General features: G+C 36.7%; 1 protein-coding gene across 2 annotated transcripts in view; it reads left to right on the top strand.

Moving 5' to 3' along the window:
- Window positions 1-215: 215 nt before the first annotated feature.
- The window catches only part of Sult2a1 (sulfotransferase family 2A member 1), a 56,991-nt gene continuing 33,144 nt past the window's right edge, over window positions 216-24,062 (top strand). Inside the window, exons 1-3 of one of the 2 annotated variants that reach the window (XM_063281068.1) lie at window positions 216-439; window positions 1,475-1,683; window positions 9,123-9,249. In XM_063281068.1, coding sequence (XP_063137138.1) covers window positions 307-439; window positions 1,475-1,683; window positions 9,123-9,249 — 469 coding nt within the window. In that variant the 5' untranslated portion in view covers window positions 216-306. The remainder of the gene's footprint in view (window positions 440-1,474; window positions 1,684-9,122; window positions 9,250-24,062) is intronic. The other variant, NM_131903.1, reaches the window with a different exon arrangement.

The raw sequence follows: 24,062 nt of genomic DNA, 5'->3' as shown, positions 1-24,062 counted from the left end.
ATTTTAAATTATCCTGCAGTTTTATGTCCTATTACTTCTTACTGAGTTTCTGTTTGGGGGTCATGAACTTGGGCTCACAAATGCTGCAGAATATTCTTTGTGTGAGTTGAAATTGCTCAATACAATAACCTTTGACTGTGTGTTACAATATTTATTTATTCCTATCAGTAGTTAGTTTCACAACAGACTAGAGAATGCTAATGATTTTTTTAACTCCAATATAAATCTTACCTCTCAGCATTTGCTATAAGTTGAACAGTGGGCAAGGGCTGGAATCCTAACAGCATCTACACAAAGCTATTTATAATGCCAGACTATACTTGGTTTGAAGGAATACCTTTTCATGCCTTTGGGATTTCAAAAGAAACTTTGCAAAATGTTTGTAATAAGTTTGTGGTGAAAGAAGAAGATTTGATTTTATTGGCTTATCCCAAGTCAGGTAAGGACTGTCAGTAAGACTGATTCTGAATTGTATAAGGGAGGTTAGGGCTTTGGACCTCATTTATTTTGGGTGAGGAGTGGAGTGCTCTAAATATCCAATGTTTAATAAAGTTTGTGGGAAGGAGATTTGTGCATGTTCCACACAGAGAAAGACTTTACATATGACCTATGTGAGGAAAGGTGATCAGCTATGGCACTAGAACAATGAGAGTATACACGGAGTCAGAATCTCAAATTTGTCTTTATTTGTGGTGAAGAGATAGAAGAAGAGGGAGAGTGATGAGAATAAAGAGAAGAAAGAGCATCAAGAGATAAAGGGCTGTATATGAGGATATGTGGAGGAGAGGAAAGTGCCATGTAGAATTAACATGGACCTTGTCCAGGAACTGGAGTCTAAAAAACTCAAGCAATCAAAAAGTGGCATTATGATGATTTGGGTAACAGATGTTTGCACTGTGGAATAAGCACAGAACTTGGGTAAGTATTAGACTGCTGACATTGAAATCACAATGACACAGAAAATCTAAAAACAGTGGGAATCCAGGAAAGGACAACCAGACAATAACAAATGAACACATAAACCCAAATGTAACTGTGTGGTAAATATACATGAGGGAATTAATTCACCTAAAAAGAAGTACTGAGTCATACACTGGAGCATTGTTGCATTTCAATGGCAATGAATTAAATCAGAAAAGTAGTCTTAGAGGACAGATGCTATGACTTCATCACTGTGAAATATCTGGAAAAGTCAAATTCACTCCACAAGAATATAGAATGATGGTAGCCCAGAGCTGGAGGAGATAGTCCATTGCCAGTTTGGTGTTTAGTGTGTATAGGGTCTCAGTTTTGTAAAATGAAGTCTTGAAATTAATGTTGAGTGAATATACTTTGTACTTACACAATGTGAACATTGTGAACACTAGTCTATGTGCTTGAAAGTGGGCAACACTTTAAATTTTATGGGTATATATTCTACTTGAGGCTTTTTTGCAAGTACTGTTGAAATGAGTGACTCTTTCTTTTTATTCAGGAACGAACTGGCTGATTGAAATTGTCTGCTTGATTCAGACCAAGGGAGATCCCAAGTGGATCCAATCTGTGACTATCTGGGATCGCTCACCCTGGATAGAGACTGATGTAGGATATGATATATTAATCAAAAAGAAAGGACCACGACTCATGACCTCCCATCTTCCCATGCATCTTTTCTCCAAGTCTCTCTTCAGTTCCAAGGCCAAGGTCAGTGTCCAATGGTTGAGATTTTCTTTCACTCACATTCTTTGAACTTATTTTATCCTGACAGAATTTGAAGCTCTTACAGAAGTATGAAGGTGGGATTCTCATGCACTAGGTGATGCTGATGTTTCTCCACATCAGACTACATTAGAGTATCAAGATGTGGACCACTACATGTGATCTTGGGTAGTTTTAAGAAAGAAAGTGAAATATCACACTAGAAGATTCAGAAAATACATATATAAGACAAGTAGTGTTCAAACTTTAGTGTACAGTGCAATATTACTGTATTGTCATCAAAGTCAATGAACCAGTTATACCATATACCCCAAGTTCTGTGTCGGTAAATCACTGAAGACACAGTTGTTCATAGGGGAAGCAGCCTGACAAAGCATCAATTTTCAAAGATCAGTTGTACACAGAATGTCATGCTATGTCTATCTGCCTACTGAGATTAGTAGCCACAGGAATCTCCCATGAAACTGAATGAGAATAACTACAAGGAATCACACATATCCACATTCTAATCTATCATAGCTCCTAGTTAGTAAGAAAGATTTTTCTGTAAGTCCCTCTGCCATAGAATCTATAAATAGTTTTGCTGAAACTACATAGACAAACTTAGAATTATCTCTCATTAAAATATGATAATGGATTTGTGACCATTCAAATATATGCATTTATCTTATCTGGATTTGGTAAAATTTTTGGCTAGGGAATTGAGCTTAAATTATGAAGAATAATTATTTTAATTTATTTCTTTTATGTTTAAAATATAATAATGAAATATAGTTATATACATCATTTCCCATTTCCCCCTTCTTCTCCCAAAAACACTGACATATTCCCTCCTTTCTATCTTTCTAATATTTGTTTTTTAATTAATTCAGGTTGCATATGCACACACACACACACATTCACATACACACCACACACACATATGTATAAATGGATATAGATAAATACACACACATATATATGGATAGAGATAGATACACACACACACACACACACACACACACACACACACACACACACACATATATATATATATATATATATATATATATATATGGATATAGATAGATTCACACACGTACATAAACATATACATATGCATATATATTCCTAAATATATTCCTTTATTTATATATTCCTACATTGATATATATCTTCATTTCTTTTTTCCCTTTTCTTTTATTGGATATCTTCTTCATTTACATCTCAAATGTTATCCCTTTTGCTGATTTCTACTCTGGAAAACCCACTCCCATCACCCCTCCCTCTGCCTCTATGATAGTGCTCTTCCACCCACCCATAAGGTCCCTCCCTCCCTGTCCTAATATTCCACTATACTGGAGCATTGAGCATTCAACAAACCAAGGGCCTCTTCTTCCACTTATGCCCTCCCTACAATGACATCCTCTGCTACATATGTGGCTGGAATCATGGGTAGCTCCACATGTACTCTCTGGTGGTTTAGTCCGTGGGATCTCTGACCTGTCTGGATGACTGATATTGTTGTTCTTCCTATATGATTGTCAATCCTTTCAGCTCCTTCAGTCCTTTCTCTAACTTCTCTACTGGGGACTGTATTCTCATTCCAAAGGTTTGTTTTAAGCATCTGCTTCTTTATTTGTCAGGCTCTGGCAGAGCCTCTGAGGAGACAGCTATATCAGGCTCCTGTCAGCATGCACTTCTTGGCATCCACAATACTGTCTGGGTTTCGTGACTGTATAGGGGATGGATCCCAATGTGGGTAGTCTCTGGATAAACTTTCTTTCAGTCTATGTTCCACATGTCCTCCAGTGAGTATTTTGTTCCCACTTTGAAGAAGGACTGAAGCATCCAGATTTTGGTCTTCCTTCTTCTTGAGCTTCATGTGGTCGTGGTGAATTGTATCTTGGGTATTCTGAACTTTGGGGCTAATATCCACTTATCAGTGAGTTCATATCATGTGCAGATGTGCGTGTTTTTTTTTTTTATGATTGAGTTATCTCACTCAGGATGATATTTTCTAGTTCAAACCATTAGCTTGTGAATTTCACTGTATTTAATAGCTGAGTAGTACACCATAGTTTCAATGTACCACATTTTCTGTATCCATTCCTCTGTCGTAGAGCATCTGAGTTGTTTCCAGAAGACTGGGTCAATTTGGTTTCTTCTATATGCTGACCTCCTCCAGTTGAAGCAGCACCACCCTCTGGTGGAAATGTTTTCTTTTCCCTACTGGATGTTTCTAACTCCTTGTGAAGTATCAGGTGGCCGTAGGTGTGTGGGTTCATTTCCGCCTCTTCAATTCTATTACATTTATCTGCCTGACTGTCTCTGTACCCATACCATGCAGGTTTTATCACTATTTCTCTCTAATACAACTTGAAGTTAGGGATTGTGATTCCTGAAGAAGGTATTTTATTGTTCAGAATAGTTTCTGTTGTCCTTTTTGTTTGTTTGTTTGTTTGTTTTGTTTTGTTTTGTTTTGTTTTTTTGTTTTTTGTTATTCCAAATGAATGGGCAAATTGCTCTTTCTAACTTTGTGAAGAATTGAGTTGGGATTTTGGGGGAGATTTCACTGAATCTGTAGATTGCTTTTGACAAGATGGCCATTTTTAAAATATTAATCCTGCCGATCAATTAACATGGGTGATTTCCTATCTCTTGAGGTTTTCTTTAATTTCTTTCTTCAAAGATTTGAAATTCTTGTCATAAAGATCTTTCCCTTGCTTGGTTGGAATCACACCACAGTTTTTATATTATTTGTGACTATTGTGAATGGTGTTGTTTCCCTAATTTCTTTCTCAACCTGTTATACTTTGAGTAGAAGATGGCCACTGTCTTGCTTGAGTTAAGTTTGTATTCAGACACTCTGCTGAAGTTGTTTATCAGCTTTAGTTTTGTGGAATTTTTGGGGTTACTTAAGTATACTATCATATAGGTTTGGGGATTTAGCTCAGTGGTAGAGCACTTGCCTAGCAAACGCAAGGCCCTGGTTTCGGTCCCCAGCTCTGAAAAAAAGAAAAGAAAAGAAAAAAAAGTATACTATCATATAATCTGCACATAGTGATATTTTCACTTCTTCCTTTCAAATTTGTATCCCTTTTACCCCTTTTTTTGACGTTTAATTGTTCTGGCTAGGACTTCAGGTACAATAATAACTATGTAGGGAGAGAATGGGCAGCCTTGTCTAGGTCTGATTTTAGTGGGATTGTTTCAAGTTTCTCTCCATTTAGTTTGAGGTTTGCTACTAGTTTGCTACTAGTTTTACTTTTACTATGTTTATGCATAGGCCTTGAATATGCAATCTTTCCAAACCTTTTACTATGAAGGGTTGTGGATTTTGGTCAAATGCTTTCTCCACATCAAATAAGATGATCGTATGTTTTTTCCTTGAATTCACTTATATAATAGATTATGTTGATGTATTTCTGTATATTGAACCATCCCTGCATTCCTAGGCTGAAGCCTGCTTGATCATGTTGAATGATCATTTTGATGTCTAATCGGAATCAGATTTCTAGAATTTTATTGAGTATTTTTGCATTGATATTCATATGGAAAATTGGTCTGAAGTTCGCTTTTTTTGATGGGGTTTGTATGGTTTAGATATAAGTGATATTATGGCTTTATAGAAAAACTTGATTAGTGCTCCTTCTGTTTCTATATTGTGGAATACTTTGAAGAGTATTGGTGTTAGGTCTTCATTGACAATCTGGTAGAATTCTACATTAAAACCTTCTGGTCCTGGGTTTTATTTCATTGGAAGACTTTTAATGATTTATTTTATTTCTTTAGGCTTATGGAACTGTTTAGGTGGTTTATCTGATCCTGATTTAATTTTAGTATTTGGTATTTGTGTAGAAACTTGTCCATCTCATCCAGATTATTTGTTTTTTTTTAAGTATAGGCCTATGTAGTAGTATCTGATGATATTTTAATTCCCTCAGTTTTTTTGTTATGTCTATAATTTCATTTCTGATTTTGTTAATTTAGATACTTTTCTCTCTGCCTTCTGTTAATCTCGCTTAGGGTTTATCTATCTTGTTGATTTTCTTAGAGTACTATCTCCTGGTTTTGTTGCTTCTTTGTATATATCTTTCAAAATCTACTTGGCTGATTTCATCCTTGAGTTTGAATATTCCTTCATTGTATTATTTCCACTTAGGTGTATTTGCTTCTTTTTGTCCTAGAGCTTTAATGTGTGCTGTTAGGTTGTTAGTGTATGGTCTGTCCAGGTTTTTTGTTGTTTGTTTGTTTTTGTTTTTTGGCACTGAGGGCTTTGAGTTTTCTTCTTAGCACTGTTTTCATTGTGTCTCAGAATTTTCGGTTTGTTGTGCCTTCAATTGCTTGTAATTCTAAATAGTCTTGAATTTAGTTCTTCCTTGACCAAATTATCATTGAATAGTGCACTGTCCAGCTTTCATGTATATATGGGCTTTCTGTTGTTTTTCTTGTGGTTGAAGTCTACCCTTGGACATGGTTATCTGTTAGGATGCATGGGATTATTTCAAACTCCTTGTATCTGTTGAGGCTCCCTTTGTGAGCAGGTGTATTTTCAATTTTGAAGAAGGTAATATGAGGTGCAAAGATGGTATATTCTTTTGTTTTAGTATGAAATATTCTATAAATATTTGTTAAATTCATTTGGTTCATAACTTCTTTTAGTCTCTCTGTGTCTCAGTTTAGATTCTGTTTGCATAATCTGTCCATTAATGAAAGTGGGGTATAGAAATATCCCACTATTATTGTGTAAGGTGTAATGTGTGGTTTGAGCTTTAGTAAGGTTTCTTTTATGAATGTAGATGTCCTTGCATTTGGAGCTTAGATATTCAGTATTGAGAGATCATCTGGGTAGATTTTTTTCTTTGACAAGTATGAACTTTCTTATCTTTTTTTAAAATAACTTTTGGTTGAAAGTCGATTTTATTTGATTTTGGAATGTCTACCTCAGCTTCTTCCCTGTGACCATTTGCTTGAAAAAAATTCAGTCTTTTACTTTGAGGTAGTGTCTGTTATTGTCACTGAGGTCTGTTACATATATGCAGCACAATGCTGGTTCATTTTGACCTGTCTTGTGAGTCTATGTCTTTTTTATTGAGGAATTTAGTCCTTTGATGTTAAACTATATTAAGGAAAAGTGTTGCTTCTGGTTATTTTTGTTGTTAGAGGTGGAAATATGCTTGTGTGGCTATCTTATTTGTGTTTGTTGAAAGAAGATTACTTTTTTGCTTTTTCTAAGGTGTAGTTTCCCTCCTTGTGTTGGATTTTCCATCTCTTATCCATTGTAGTAATTCATTTGTGGAAAGATTTTGTATAAGTCTGTTTTTGTCATTGAATACTTTGTTTTCTCTGTCTATGTTAATTGAGAGTTTTGCTAGATATAGTAGCAAATATTTTTGCTGATATTTTTGTTCTCTTAGGGTTTGAATGAACTATGATCAGGATCTTCTGGCTTTTAAAACCTCTTTGGAGCAATCTGGTATAATTCTGATAGGTCTGCCTTTATATGTCACTTGAATTTTTCCTTACTATTTTTAATATTCTTCATTTTGTGCATTTTGTGTTTTTATTATTATGTGACAGAAGGAGTTTCTTTTCTATTCCAATCTTTCTGGAGTTTTGTATACTTCTTTTATGTTCATGGGTACCTCTTTCTTCAGGTTAGGGAATTTTTCCTCTTTAATTTTGTTGAAAATATTTACTGGACCTATAAGTTGGGAATCTTCACTCTCTTCTATATCTATTATACTTAGGTTTGGTTTTCTCATTTTGTCTTGGATTTCATGGATGTTTTGGTTTATGAGGGGTTTTTTTTGCATTTTTTCATTTTCTTTGACTCTTATTCCACTGTTTTCTATGGTATCTTCTGCACCTGAGATTCTCCCTTCTATCTCTTGTATTCTGTTGGTGAGGCTTGCTGATCTCTTGTCTCCTGATTTCTTTCCTATGTTTTCTATCTCCAGGGTTGTTTTTCTTTGTGATTTCCTTATTGTTTCTATTCTCAGTTTTAGATCCTAGATTGTTTTGTTCAATCCATTCACCTTTTTTTTTTGCTTTTGTGTTCTTCTAATTCTTATAGGGATTTTTGTGTTTCCTCTTTAATGACTTTTACCTGCTTTGTTTACCTGTGTTCTCCTGCATTTCTCTAAAGGAATTAATTATACCCTTCTTAAAGTACCTTATCATCCTCATGAGATAAGATTTTAAATCTGAATCTTGCTTTTCTGTTGTGATGATGCATCCAGGACTTGCTGTAATGGGAGTTCTCAGTTCTGATGATGCCAGGTACCCTTGGTTTCTGCTGCTTATATTCTTGTGATTGCCTCTCACTATCTGCTTACTTTTAGTGCTACCTGCTGTTTCTGTCTCTGACTTAAGCTTGTCCCTCTTGTGATCCTGGTTGTTTCAGAACTCCTCAGAATCCAGCTGTCTCTATGATGTTGTGATCCTGTAGTCCTGTGATCCTGACATCCTGGGTGTTTTCAGAGTTCCTGGTATTCAAGCTGCCTCAGAGATCCTGAAATCCTGATGTGACAAAGGTCCTGAGGTCTTGTTGTGTTAGAGCTCCTGGGAGTCAAGCTTTCTCTGAATGATGTAAATGCATGAATGAGTAAAGACTCAGAGCCCTAGTTTAATTCCTGGCACAGGTGCAAGCAAGAAGGAACCTGTGTCTCTGGCTGGGCAGCATTTATATTTCCCTGGTTCCTGCGGGGGTCCCAATTTTTCAGGTTGTTGAGAAATTTGTTGTCACCTCAACTGTGACCTTGAGTGTGTCAAAACTCTAGTGTTCCTGGGTGTGTCTGATCTCATTGAAGTCAAGTTTTCTCTGTGATCCTGTGTTCCTGGGCATTTCAGATCACCTGGGCATTGAACGTCCTTTGGGTTTTGTAGGAGTTGGTACAGAGCCAGCACTCCAGGTATGCTCTGGGTGCAGGTTAAAACTGGAAGGAGACTCTGCTCCTCGTCAATCAGAGATTCTTGCATCCCTGGTATGCATCCCTATGTACATATCTGTAATATACATATATGCATATATATGCAAAATTTTAAAATAAATAATTAATATATTTTTAAATAAATGTATATATTCCTAAATCTTCTCAGACAGTATAATGTCACTTGTATGTATATTACAAGGGCTGGGCATTTGTTGTTGGACAACCAATTATTACCTTAACTTTACAACTGTTCAATCAGTCTGGTTTAGGGTTTTGTTTACATTGTTAATAAACTAGTCATTTGTTGTTCCATTTTTACAAATCAAATAAAATTAGAAAAAGGGAATTATAATTATAGATTGTTTTCACTCATGTATATGTTTTGTCCATATAAAAGGAATAAATGTTTTTAGAAACCCATGGATAGTTGACTGACGTTTCATAGAAATTATGCCAGTTAAATATGAGCAATGATTATTGACCTTCACTTGTGTATTTCCATTTAAGGTGATCTATCTCATCAGAAATCCCAGAGATGTTCTTGTTTCTGGTTATTATTTCTGGGGTAATTCAACTCTTGTGAAGAAGCCAGACTCACTGGGAACTTATGTTGAATGGTTCCTCAAAGGAAATGGTGAGTATTCTATGAAATATAGGAGATGAGGGAAACTCAGAGACATTTGCTTCATTAATTAATTTATTTATTCATATTATATCCCAATATCCAGCACACCTCTCTTCTCAATGCCCAACAGCTCCTTTTCCCATCTTTCTCTATTCTGAGAAGATGTAGGAGCACCCAGGCTATCTTCTCATCATTGCACATCAATATCTGCAGCACTAGATACATCCTCTCCCACTGAGGCCCAACAAGGTGGCCCAGTTAGGAAAATGAGTTCTACAGACAAGAAACAGATTCAGGGACAGACATGGCTCCAGTTTTTGAGGGACCTGTGTGAAGATCAACCAGATATATGTGTAAAGGTCCCCTAGGTCTAGCTCATGCAACCATTTTTGGTTCGTGTTTCAGTCTCTGATAGTGCCCAAAGGTCCAACATAGTTGACTCTTTTGATCTTCCTCTGGAGTTCTTATTCTCTTTGCATCCCTCACTCCTTTCCCCAACTCTCCCACAAGACTCCCAAAGCTCTATCTAATGTTTGGCTGTGGATTTGTATATGTGTTTTAGTTAGCTGCTAGGTGGGGTTTCTCAGAGTACAGTTATTCTAGACACCTGCCTGCAGGCATATCAGAGCATTTAATAGTTCCAGCGATTATTTATGCCTATGGTGTATCTCAATTGTCATCAGTCATTGATTGAAATTCTCCCTGTCTCTGCAACAACTCTGTTCGTGCACATCTTGTAGGCAGGGCACATTTGGGGCCAAAGTTTTGTGAGTGGATTGCTATTTTTATCCCTGCACTGGAAGTCCTACCTGGCTACAGGGATCAGCAATTCAGGTTCCATAACCGAACTGTTAAGAGTCAGCCCTCAGATAGAGTCACCCTTATTGCTTAGGTTGGCCTTGATCTGTCTATATAGCCAGGGATGACCTTAAACCCTGGTTCTTCTTTCTGCTACCTCTTGATTTCTAGCACTATATGCATCTACTGTATACACTATTTATTTGCTACTGGGGCTCAAAGCCCAAATTTCATGTGTGTTACCTAACAGGCCTACATCTCTAGCCTATTAGTATCTTATGTAGGCTCCTTTTTATCTGTACATTCAACCACCCTGTAGGCCCAAGGCTCATCATCATTTCAAATCTTTCTGTTCTCACACACCACCAAAGAAAAGGGCACAGCCTCAGCTTACCCCATGACATATCATTTAGCACCATTTGGCTTAACTTGTCTTTCCAGATCTAACTTAGATAATGACATTAGTCATCATCTGAATAAGAAATTCTCTACATAGTCTCCCATATTTGAGCACTTGGTTCCCAGTTGTGGTACTTTTATGGATAGTTTATGAGGCACGGCCTTGTTGGAGGAAATATTTCATTCCAGGTGGGCTTTGAGAGGTTCAACCCTTAAGTTACTTCTGGTGAACTCCTTCACTTCTTGCTTTGTAGTTGAGGCAATGAAATCCCAGCATCCTGTTCCTATAGCTCTACCTGCAATAAGCAAGCTCTCTCTTCCTTTTTTAAATTTATTTTTGTGGCATATTTATATTTACATTTCAAATGTTATTCCCTTTTCTGGTTTCCACTCCAGAAACCCACAATCTCCCCTTGCTTCTATTAGGATGATCTCCCACCCACTTTCCCAGTCCCTCCCACCTCCCTGCCTTGACATTCCCCTACATTGGGGCATCAAGCCTTGAAAGGACCAAGGACCTCTCCTCTCATTGATACCTGACAAGGCCATCCTCTGCTACATATGTGGCTGGTATCTTGGGTCTACCCATTTGTATGTGTGGGATGGTGGTTTAGTCCCTAGAAGTTCTGTGGTTCTGGATGGTTGATATTGATCATCTTATGGGGTTGTAACCCCCTTTAGCATCTTCAGTTCTTTCTCTGACTCCTCCATTGGGTACCCTGTTCTTAGTTAAACAGTTCACTGTGAGCATCTGCCTCTGAATTTGTCAGGCAACCCCTCTCTTCCTTAAGTTGTCTTGTTCATGGTGTTGTATCACAGCAACAAAAAAATAACAAATGTTATTTTCTTCCTCCTGTGTCTCTCATGTGTGTATTTTCTTGGTCATTTTTAGAATGGCTTCTTATCATTCTTATACATTAGCTTGACCATCCACCATTTTGTTAAAATGCATCTTTCTAAATATTGCAAACCCTAATTTCTTTTGTCTCAAAATTACTTTCAGAGGTGGGGAAGAGGATTCTTTATACTTTGATTTTATTAAAAATTCTACTGACATATATAAATTATATCTAAAAAAGGTTATATTATTGATATTTCCATTCATGTGTGCAGGTATTTTGATAGCATTAGCCCACTTATCTTTTTTGTCTTTTTCCCATTTTTGCTGATCCTTTTTCTTTTCCAAACTAGCTCTACTTTCCACTTTTATATTCCTTTTCTTCATGTGTGTTTTTGACCCAGTGAGTTTCCTTAGGATTGTTTACTGGAGCCAAGGCAAGGAGTCATTTGCAGGAACATGGATATCTTACCGGTACCTTATCTACTGAAAAACAATCTTCCTCTAACAGCAACCAGTAATGTCCTATAGATGCTGAGAAGAGGGAGGTCTCATGATCCCTGATCCTAGATACTGCCTCTATATCCCCAAGAAATGTGTAGGGATTTGGGAGCACCTCCTATCTCCTTGATAGAATATTGAAAGGCCTAGTTTTTTGGAGGTCTTGAGCAGTAATCACAACTGCTATGAGTTCAAGAGTGCTGTGACCATGTCATATTTAGAAGACAATATTCTACATGATTCTACTCCATCTTTATGCTCTTACATCATTCTCCTGCCTTCTTACTTGATGTTTTCTTAGTCTTTATTGCGGGGTATACATGTTTTATTTATGGTGAGCACTAAAGGGCACTTATTCTTAGCACTTTGGCTAGTTTTGATTCTCTGAAATTACCCATGCCTACTGCAAGAAACATCATTCGATCAAACTGACAGTAGAGATATAAGCAACAAAAGGCATGGCTATATAGAAGATAATTTGATGTTCACATCATGTTCATTTATATGAATAAGAATGACAGCTACAACACTATAGTCTATTTCCTCCACAAAGTGGATGTTTGACCATGTAGACTAGTTATAAACTCTTCTCAATCGCAATCAGGAAATGACTGTTTACCCCATAACACAATAGACATTATTGATCAGTGAGCATGTCTTACAAGGCTGGTTGAAGTATAGGTCACAGTGTCCAAAGCTGAGTAATTGTTGAGGACAATTGTTGCTGTAAAATTATGTAAAATCAAATACTGTCTTTTATGTTGACTAGATCAAGCACTGCAGTGTCCCAAAATATCAGATAGATATCGTAATTTCAGTCAGGAAACCATCTACCTGCCCTGCTCCATCCCATTACACATTTCCAAAGTCCTTCCTCTGAGCCTGTCAATAGTATCTCTACCCATCTAGTTCCCAAGGCAGGCTTCATCATGCCAGAAATATGCATCCCAACTGTGTGGCAGCCCAGTGTCTCTGTTGCCAGACACTTTCCCAAACTCAAATCACCACAAGAAAGAACAGACAATACAATAACCTCTGCTCCAATTAATAAGATATAGTTGCCCACTTAAACATGCAAAGCCCTATATATATCCATCCCTTAAGAACATTCATAACAACTTGTAAAAGTAGAGTGGAATCTTAACATCTGCTTCCATGTTAATTGGCAGTTTTCTACCTTCCTGTTCCAGTCTCCTCTTCTTCCCTCAAACTTTTCTCCTGCTCATCCTTCCTTCTCATCCAATGACAGGCCTCATTCAATCTTGTACTTACCTTCACCTGTGTAATGACATCATACTACATTTCACCCTTCTTGTCTAATTAAAAAAAAAACCTTTCTCTCCAATATAAGCTGAGTACAAGTATTATTGTTTTGTAATTAAAAGCATAAAATATATCTAATACCGAGTTCAATACTGTATCAGTTAAACAGAACATTTAGTTATCCATTACATCTAAAGAGAGGCTCAAAATCTATGTTATATCCTGGCTAGTTTGTATACTATCTGATAACTTTCTAATAAAATATGTATTTTCAGAATTAAATAGCATGATAAACTATGAGACTTTAATCAGTCTTCAACCCCATCAGACATCTGAGAATGACCAAATATCTATAGACATAGTAAGCCTAAAATGGCTTCTAGAACTGAGAGGTTGTAGAGACAAAACTCCACTAGCACAGTCCTCTGTAAGTATCATGTGAATGCAAGTCTTCAGCTTTCTGGCCGAAAAACAACTGACAGACTCTTGACATGCAGAAACATCGAGGGGCTGACAATTGTAGCTTTGTAGAGATTATCAGTCACCAAGTATTCTGCATAAGGTGTCCCATTTTGGACTGTATTAGTCTGCAGATGAAACAGACGGTTTCTGTCCAGTGGTTGCCTAGCCACAAAGCATTGTCTCACCTGGAGGTTGAGATGCTCAATTTCTTCATTAAATCTGCCAAAGGACAAATCTTAGGGGAAAATATGTCTCAACAAAAGATGAATAACTTTAAATCTCATATTTTGTGGATTTCTGACATTTTCAAAAACCATCTATCTATATAATGTAATCTGGAATGTTTTCCATTAATTATCTTATTATCTTCAATGTATTCTAACATATTTAGAGCCATGAATTTGCTCTTCGGCCCATATCTCACATGTGTAATCAATTCAGAAATTTGTAATGGCATCAATAGAAGGACTGGCTCTAAACCTTTTACTTTTAAAAATTTTTAACTAATAAATTCTATAGCAAAGTAAAGATAGGATTTTAACTTAGTTATTAAATGAGAGTATGACTGTACAACTCAAACTATGTAATTCCTCCTTGTTAAATTACAACTATTTCTAAATTCCTCATAAAAACAACTTTAGAATAACCACTTTCAGTTCCCAAAAATTCCAGAGAACTGGAGCAATGACTCTTCAATAATTTTTCAAGCTGTACATTGATTGGCATTGAGATATCCTTGTGGGTAGGTGGTAGGAAGAAGTAAGCAAATGTTGTAATCAGATGTGTGTCTTAACTGGATGAATGTGAAAGTCCTTGAGACCAGGAATCCAAGTAGGTACATACTGTAGAAGATAATTCTCAAGACAGAAGTTTAGAAAAGAGATATCTTTTGTTTGATTCTCCTGTATCTAGTTTTTCATGATGTCTCCCTCTCTCAGATCTGATCAGTATGGCTCTGTTAGGTTTCCGGAGCCTAATCACACTTTTTAAAAACACAAAACCAAAACTGTTCCCCCAGATTACTGTGCTCCTTAGTCTATTCCAGGAAAGTATGTATCTTTCACTTTCTTCCAGAATAATAGTATAACCACAAAACTCAAAGTCACACCCATTATGAAGATTAAAGACTTTTTTAAAAGGAAGTAAAGTAAACAATAGTGTATTAGCCTCATAGGTCTTTTTTTTCTTTGTAATCTGTCACATCAGGAAATTATCCCAAAATTCATATGAAGCACATGTTAAGAGAATCTATTGTGGTAAGTATCAAGAATAACCACAAACCTTCGCTAGTTGGCATCAACGAGTGATATGGCCGTTAGTTTCATAATTCATAAAACAAATTATACACCTTCTATCAATTCCCATATCAATAATCAACTTATTACACCAGAACATTTGCCCCAAATATATCGATCTCTCAAGCTCTCTACCTGGAGCCTCAGATTTTTATTTAACCCTAATACCTTTTAAATATCACAATTCTCTACTTGAAGTCAGTGACTAATTTTTCCCTATCTAAGATCAGAACTCCAGATGAAAATCCCAATGAGATTTGGGTAATCTCTGTACTCTCCTTAAAACAAACTGAATCACATTCTAATAATACCTGTCATTAAGACATAGCTTGTCTAACTAGGATTTCAACCCAAAATTCCTGAGGAGAGACATTAGAAGGTATATGAGTATGCTGAAAGACTTTCTTTAAAAAGTAGCTTTTATCTCTAACTCTTTGAGCTGTAACTACTTATTATAAAACAGGAGACCTACACCCTGCCAGCCCTGCTTGTTTCTGTTTCTATGTTTAAATCCCCTTGATTGAGACATCACATGACTAGACATGGTGCTGGCCTCCTCTTATGTAGAAAACAAAACTTTCTCTCAACTCTTAGGATTACTAGTGGATTCTCGTCTAGCAGGTTTGTTGGCCATCTTGCACTCTCTCCCAGAGTAATAATATAAGCATTGGGTACTATTGCTATGAAATTAAAATAATAAAATGCTGCCTTTTACCCCCACTAGATCCAGCACTGCAGTGCCCCAAGATATCTGATAGATATATTAATCTCAGACAGCAAATCATCTCCCCCGCTCTGCTCCATCCCATAAAACACTGCCGAAAGCCTCTCTCTGATCCTGTCAACAGTCTCCCTACCCATCTATCTCCCAAGGCAGGCTTTACCATGCCAGAAATATACATCCTAACTCTGTGGCAGCCCAGTGTCTCTGCTGCCTAATACTCTCCCAAGAAAATATCATCCCACAGACAACCTAATAGCAGACTGCCTACTATTGTGACGGAATAATTCAGCAGGAAAGCATAATCCAACCTATTCCCAGTATTCTTTCTTTTTTACTGGCTATTTTTAATTTACATTTCAAATGTTATTCACTTTCCTGGTTTGCTGGACATAAACCTCTATCCCATCCCCACACCTTCTTCTATGAGGGTGTTCCTCTTCACTAACTACCCCAATTCAAAACCGTCTGACATTTCCCTGCACTGGGATTATTTAAATCTATTTCTATCTGTTTAGTCCTGTTTTTTGACCAATTATATGGTCAATGTTGGAGAAGGTTATATGAGGTGCTGAGAAGAAGGTATATTGTTTGGCTCTAGGATGAAATATTCTATATCTGTTAAATCCATTTGGTTGATAACTACTGTTAGTTTCACTGGTCTGTGTTTATTTTCTGTTTCTATGATCTAACCATTGATGAGAGTGGGGCATCGAAATCTCCTACTATTATTGTCTGAGGTACAATGAGTGCTTTGAGATTTAGTAAGCTTTCATTTATGAATGTAGATGCCCTTGCATTTGTAGTTTAATAATTCAGTTTTGGGAGTTCATCTTGGTGAATTTTTTCCTTTGATGAATATGAAGTGTCCTTCCTCATGTTTTCTGCTAACATTTGGTTGATAGCTGATTTTTATTCAATATTAGAATGTCCACTCTGGCTATTTACTTTGGACCATTTGCAGGGAAATTTGTTTTCCAGCCTCTTCCTTTGAGGTAGTGCCTGTCTTTCTTACCGAGGTGTGTTTTCTGTACACAGCAAAATGCTGGGTCCTCTTTACATATCTGGTCTCTTAGTCTATGTTTTTTAATTGGGGAATGTAGTTGATTGATGTTAAGAGATATTAAGTAATTATGATTGCTGTTTTCTGTTATTTTTGTTTTTGTTTTTGTTCTTGTTCTTGTTTTAGGTGGAATTTTGATTGTGTATCTCTCTTATTTTGGATTCTTTGTAAGGAGATTACTTTTTTGCTTTTACTAGGGTGTAGTTTCCTTCCTTGTGTTGGAGTTTTCCATTTATTATCCTTTGTAGGGCTGGATTTGTAGAAAGATTTTGTAGAAATTTGCTTTTATCATGGAGTATTTTGGTTTCTCCATTTATGTTAATGGAGAGTTTTGCCGGATGTACAAGCCTGGGCTGGCATTTGTGTTCTCTTAGGGTCTCTATGACTTCTGCACAGGATCCTATAACTTTTATGTTCTCTGGTGAGAAGTCTGATATGAGTTTGATAGGTCTAATTAGGTAAATTACTTGACATTTTTCCTGAAATGCTTTTAATATTTTTTCTTTGTTTTGTGCCTTTGTTGTTTTAACTATTTTGTGATGAGAAGAATTTCATTTCTGGTCCATACTATTTTGAGTTCTGAAGGCTTCTTGTTTGTTTAAGGGCATCTGTCTTTTTTTGTTTAAATTTTTTATTAGATATAGCTTTTTTACTTACATTTCAAAGGTTATTCCCCTTCCCAGTTTCCTGTGCATAAGCGCCCATTCCCTCTCCTCCCCCTCCCCATATGCATATCCCCCTAATTGTTCCCCATATTCCCATGCCTGGGGTCCAACCTTGACAAGACCAAGGGCTTTCCCTTACACTGGTGCCCCAACAAGGTTATTCTCTGCTACATATACAGTTGGAGCCCTGGGTCAGTCCATGTATAGTCTTTCAGTAGTGGTTTAGTCCCTGGAATCTCTGGTTGGTTGCCGGTGTTGTTTATATGGGGCTGCAAGCTGCTTCACCACTTTCAATACTTCCTCTAATTCCCCCCAAGGGGGTCCTCTTCTTAGTTCTGTGTTTTGCTGCTAGCATTGACCTCTGTTTTGGACATACTCTGTATGTGTCTCTCAGGAGAGATCTATACCCAGTTCCTTTCAGCATGCATATTTAGCTTCATCAAGCTTATCTAGTTTTGGTGGCTGTATATATATGGACCACATGTGGGTCAGGCTCTGAATGGCCATTCCTTGAGTCACTGCTCTAGACTTTGCTTCCACATCACCTCCTATGGATATTTTTGCTCCTTTTAAGAAGGAGTGGGAACATCCTCATTTTGGTCATCCTTCTTTAGCTTCCCGTGGTCTGTGGATTGCATCTTGGATAATTTGAGCTTTTTGTCTAATATCCAATTATCAATGAGTTCATACCAAGTGTGTTTTTCTGTGATTGAGTAACCTCACTCAGGAAGATATTTTCTAGTTCATTCTATTTGCCTATGAATTTCATGAAGTCATTGTATTTCATAGCTCAGTAGTACTCCATTGTGTATATGTACAACATTTTTTGAATCCATTCCTCTGTTGAAGGGCATCTGGGTTCTTTCCAGCTACTGGCTATTATAAATAAGGCTGGTAGGAGCACAGTGGAGCATGTGTCTTTGTTGTATGTTAGAGCATCTTTTGGGTATATGCCCAAAAGAGGTATAGCTGGGACCTCAAGTAGTGTAACGTCCAATTTTCTAAGGAACCTCCAGTCTGATATCCATAGTGGTTGTACCAGGTTACAATCCCACGAACAATGGAGGAGTGTTCCTCTTTCTCCACATCCTCACCAGTATCTGCTGTCACCTGAGTTTTTTATCTTAGCCATGATGACTGTTGTGAGGTGGAATCTCAGGGTTGTTTTGATTTGCATTTCCCTGAAGACTAAGGATCTAGAAAATTTCCTAAGGTGCTTTTGGCCATTGGGTAATCCTCAGCTGAGAATACGTCATTTAGCTCTGTACCCCATTTTTTTAATAGGATGATTTGGCTCTCTGGAGTCTAACTTCTTGAGTTCTCTGTATATTTTGAATAATAGCCCTCCATCAGATGTAGTATTGATAAAGATCTTTTCCCATCCTGTTGGTTGCTGTTTTGTCCTAATTACAGTGTCTTTTACTTAACAAAAGCCCTGCAGTTTTATGAATTCTCATTTGTTGATTCTTGATCTTAAAGAATGAGCCATTGGTGTTTTGTTCAGGAAATTTCCCCTAGTGCTCAAGTATTCAAGACTGTTCCCCACTTTTTCTTCTATTACTTTGAGAGTATCTGGTTTGATGTGGTGGTCATTGATGCACTTGGACTTAAGTTTTGTATATGGTGATAAGAATGGATCAATTTGCAGTCTTATACATGCTGACCTCCAATTGAACCAGCACCATTTGTTGAAAATGCTATCTTTCTGCCATTGGATGGTTTTAGCATCTTTGTCAAAGATCAAGTGGCTTTAGGTATGTGGGTTCATTTATGGGTCTCCAATTCTGTTCCACTGATCTACCAGCCTGTCTCTGTACCAATACCATACAATATTTATGACTATTGCTCTGTAATACTGCTTGAAGTCAGGGATGGTGATTCCCCCAGAAGTTCTTTTATTGTTAAGTATATTTTTCATTATTCTGGGTTTTTTGTTATTCCAAATGAACTTGCAAATTGCTCTTTCTATCTCTATAAAGAACTGAGTAGGAATTTTGATGGGGATTGCGTTGAATCTGTAGATTGCTTTTGGCAAAACGGCCATCTTTACTATATTAATCCTGCCAATCCATGAGCATGGGAGATCTTTTCATCTTCTGAGATTTTCCTCATTTTTTTCTACAGAGATTTGAAGTTCTTGTCATTACGATCTTTCAGTTGCTTGGTTAAAGTCACACCATGATATTTTTATGTTATTTTGGACTATTGTAAAGGGTGTCATTTCCTTAATTTCTTTCTCTGAGTGTTTTTCCTTTGAAAAGCGGAAGACTACTGATTTGTTTGAGTTAATTTTATACCCCAACATTTTGCTGAAGTTGTTTATTAGGTTAAGTAGTTCTCTGGTGGAACTTTTGGGGTCACTTAAGTACACTATCATATTGTCTGCAAATAGTGATATTTTGATTTCTTCCCTTCCAATTTTTATCCTTTTGTCCTCCTTTTGCTGTCTGATTGGTCTGGCTAGGACTTCTAATAAGTAGGGAGAGAGTGGGCAGCCTTGTCTAGTCACTGGTTTTAGTAGAATTGCTTCAAGTTTCTCTCCATTTAGTTCGATGTTAGCTGCTGGTTTGCTGTATATTGCTTTTACTATGTTTAGATATGGACCTGGAATTCCTTTTCTTTCCAGGACTTTTATCATGAAGGGGTGTTGAATTTTGTCAAATGCTTTATCGGCATCTAATGACATGATCATGTGGTTCTTATCTTTGATTTTGTTTATATAGTGGATTACATTGATGGATTTTCGTATATTAAACCATCCCTGCATCCCTGGGATGAAGCCTACTTGATCATGATGGATGATCATTTTGTTGTGTTCTTGGATTTGGTTTGCAAGAATTTTATTGAGCATTTTTGTGTCAATATTCGTAAGGGAAATTGGTCTGAAGTTCTCTTTCATTATTGGGTTTTTGTGTGGTTTTGGTATAAGAGTAATTGTGGCTTCATAGAAGGAATTTGGTAGTGCCCCATCTGTTTTTATTTTGTTCAATAGTTTGGACAGTATTCGCATGAGGTCTTCTATGAAGGTCTGATAGAATTCTGCACTAAACCCGTCTGAACCTGGGCTGTTTTTGGTTGGTAGACTTTTAATGAGTGCTTCTATTTCTTTAGGATTATGAAGATGTTTAGATGGTTTATTTGTTCCTGATCTGTCTTTGGTACCTGTTATCTGTCCAGAAAAATTTCCATTTTCTCTGATTTTCTAGTTCTGTTGAACTTAGGCTTTTGTAGTAGAATCTGATGATTTTTTAAATTTCTTCAGATTCTGATGTTATGTCTCCTTTTTCATTTCTGATTTTATTAATTTGGATACACTCTATGTGACCTTTGGTTAGTCTGACTAAAGGTTTATCTATCTTGTTGATTTTCTCAAAGAACCAACTTTTGGTTCTGTTGATTCTTTGTATAGTCCTATTTGTTTCTATTTGGTTGATTTCAGCTCTGAGTTTGATTATTTCCTGCCTTCCACTCCTCCTGGGTGTATTTGCTTCTTTTTGTTCTAGAGCTTTTAGGTGTGCTGTCAAGCTGCTGACATATGTTCTTTCCTCATTCTTTTCGCAGCCACTCATAGCTATGAGTTTTACTCTTAGTACCGCTTTCATTGTGTCCCATAAGTTTGGGAATGGTGTATCTTCATTTTCATTAAATTCTAAGAAGTCTTTAATTTCTTTATTTCTTCCTTGACCCAGTTATCATTGAGTAGAACATTGTTCAACTTCCATGTATATGTGGGCTTTCTGTCATTATTGTTGTTATTGAAGACCAGTCTTAGTGCATGGTGATCTGATAGGATACATTTTTTTATGTCTTCCTGTATCTGTTGAGTCCTGTTTTGTGATGGATTATATGGTCAATTTTGGAGAAGGTTTCATGAGGTGGTGAGAAGAATGTATATCCTTTTGTTTTAGGATGGAATGTTCTATAAACATCTGTTAAATCCATTTGGTTTGTAATTTCTGTTAGTTTTAAGGGCATATCTTATTTTAGGTTAGGGAAATTTTCTTCTATAATTTTGTTGAAGATATTTACTAGCCCTTTATGTAGAATGTTTCCTCTCTTCTACAGCTATTAACCTTAGTTTTTATCTTTTCACTGTGTTCTTGATTTCCTGGATGCCTTTTGTTAGGAGCCTTTTGCATTTGTATTATCTTTGATGGTTATATCAATGTTTTCAATGGTATATTTTGCCCCTAAGAATTTCTCATCTATTTCTTGTATTCTGTTGTTGATGCTTGTGTCTATGTTTCCTGATCTGTTTCCTAGGTTTTCTATCTCCAGTGTTTCTCCTTTTATGCTTCCTTTATTGTTTTACTTTATCCATTTTAAAATTCTTGATGGTTTTGTTCAGTTTGTCTCCTGTTTCGCTGTGTTTTCCTGTAATTCTTTAAAGGATTTTTGTGTTTCCTCTTTAAGGGATACAACATGTTTTCCTGTGTAGTCCTATATTTCTTTAAGGGAATTATTTATGTTCTTCTTAGAGTCCTCTATCATCATCATGAGATGTGATTTAAAAATAAACCTTGTTTTGAGGGTGTGTTAGGATATCCAGTAATTGCTTTGGTGGGAGAACTGGGCTCTGATGATGCCAAGTAGTCTTAGTTTCTGTTGCTTTGCTTCTTGCACTTGTCTTTTCCATCAGGTTGTCTCTGGTGTTCACTTGTTTTGTTGTCTCTGAAAGTGGCTTGACCCTCCTGTTGATCTGTGTTTCAGCAATCATGTAGACCTGTTTTCTTTCAGCTTCATCTGGGATCAGAGGGCTTCTCCTCTGTTTGTGTGATCTGAAGCCTCCAGGCAGGTTTCTGAGTGAAGAAGAGTTGTTCTTACCTCTTCTTTCAGGTGTGCAGGTGCTGCTGGTGATTTGCTTTCAGCTCTCAGTATAGGCAGAAACATGAAGGGTCCTGAACCTGAATGCTCATAGGTTCCTGTAACCAGAAGGCACAGAGGGAACTACATGGCTTCCTCTTGGATCAGGAATGTGAGAAGTGGCAGTCTCCCCTGACATATCAGGATTGTCTGCACTTCTGAGGGTCCAGCTTTTCCCCCCCATAGGATTTGGGTGCAGGGAGCTGTTGGAACTGGTTCAGGTCAGTTCCAGCACAGGCAGAAACTAGCAGGTTCCGTCTGCCAACTGTTCCTATATTCTTGTATCCAGGGGCCACTAGAGAGGTTCCTCTTGGGCCAGGAATGTGGACAGAAGTGGATGTCTTTCCTTAGGTGTCAGGATTTTACGCACTTCTTGGGTCCAGCTCTCTCTCCCATGGAATTTGGGTGCGAGGGAACTGTTGGACTCATTCAGTTCTGTTATGGGCACAGGCAAAAACCAGCAGGTTCCTCCCAGTTTGCTTTCTTTATATCCTGACAAGTATATAAGTATGTCTTTAGTAATGGGCTATTACCAACTAAATTTTGTGGGTCTGACAAAAATGAAAATTGCCTCTATTATTTGGATCTTTCAGGCAATAACTCCTAGGGAGTTTTCCCAACACTATCAATAAAGTTTTCGTTTACCAACCTATTACATCTACAAGCAGCATTTTCTACCTATGAAAGGTGCCTTGACTAATATATTAATGAGCTTACAAACTAGTGAGTTTCCATAATGCATCTTCATATATTCTTGGTTTTGTTTAATTATCCTTCATATTAACACCCCATATTCATATACCACCTCATTCTCATATTCATTCTCTCCATTCCATATTATAAGTATTTTTGTATCTCTCTTTCCTTAGGTATTTTGTTCTTGTTCTCCTTCTAATGGCCCCTTTCTAGATTTCTGTCCTTTATGTGAACTTCAGATTAAACACACTAAGAAATTATCTAGAATGCTCATATGACAGAGAATATATATAACTTGTCTATCTTTCCCTGTGTTACTTCATTAAGTACATTTTCACTTACATTTAATTTCCTAAGAAGCTCATAGATTCATTCTTATAGCTGAATGTAATTTTATTATGTATACACATCACAATTTCATTATCTATTTTTTAGTTGATGGCCACATAGGCTGAACCTATTTCCAAGCTATTGTGAGTTCAGTTGAAAGGAACACAGATTTTCAAATACCTGTTACTTGTATGTATCTTTGTGTGTAGGAGTATACACCTAACTACATAGTAGCATACACCTAAGAATGTAGTATAATACACCTAAGTATATAATAGTGTACACTTAACTATATAGTAGTATACACCTAAATATACAGTGATATATATGTATGTAGTATACACCTAAGCACATAGTAATATGCACCTGTATATAGTAGTATAAACCTAAGTAGTTTGTGTATATACTTAATATTGTACAACTGCTCCAGTAAAATATATTTTCAGGGTTTTTGAGTAAAATGCCCAGTGATTTCAATAGTTACTGTGTGACTATGTACTCCCAACAGTTTTCCCCACATTTTCTTATTACTAATTTTAAAATAATATAAATTTTTAAAAAAATTTGTTGTAAAGTAAATTCAAATAAATTTACCAAAATTAATGATATCCAGGCTAATGTTTATATAATATATATATATATACATATATATATACATATATATATATATATGTGTGTGTGTGTGTGTGTGTGTGTGTGTGTGTGTTATTTTAAAGGACCCTGTGAAGCCTCACACTATATGTTACACTTTATTTTTTGATTCACATTTTATTGGATATTTTATGTATTTAAATATCAAATGTTATCTCCTTTTATGGTTCCCCCCTCTACCATCCCCTGACATCATGCTTCTATGAGAATGCTTACCCTACTACCAATCCACTCCCAGCTCACCACCCTGGCATTCTTTATACACTGGGGAAATGAG

Source organism: Rattus norvegicus, chromosome 1, assembly GCF_036323735.1.
Source record: "Rattus norvegicus strain BN/NHsdMcwi chromosome 1, GRCr8, whole genome shotgun sequence".
Lineage (NCBI taxonomy): Eukaryota > Metazoa > Chordata > Mammalia > Rodentia > Muridae > Rattus > Rattus norvegicus.
Note: the sequence above shows the minus strand (reverse complement) of the source record. Positions and strands in the feature narration are given on the sequence as shown.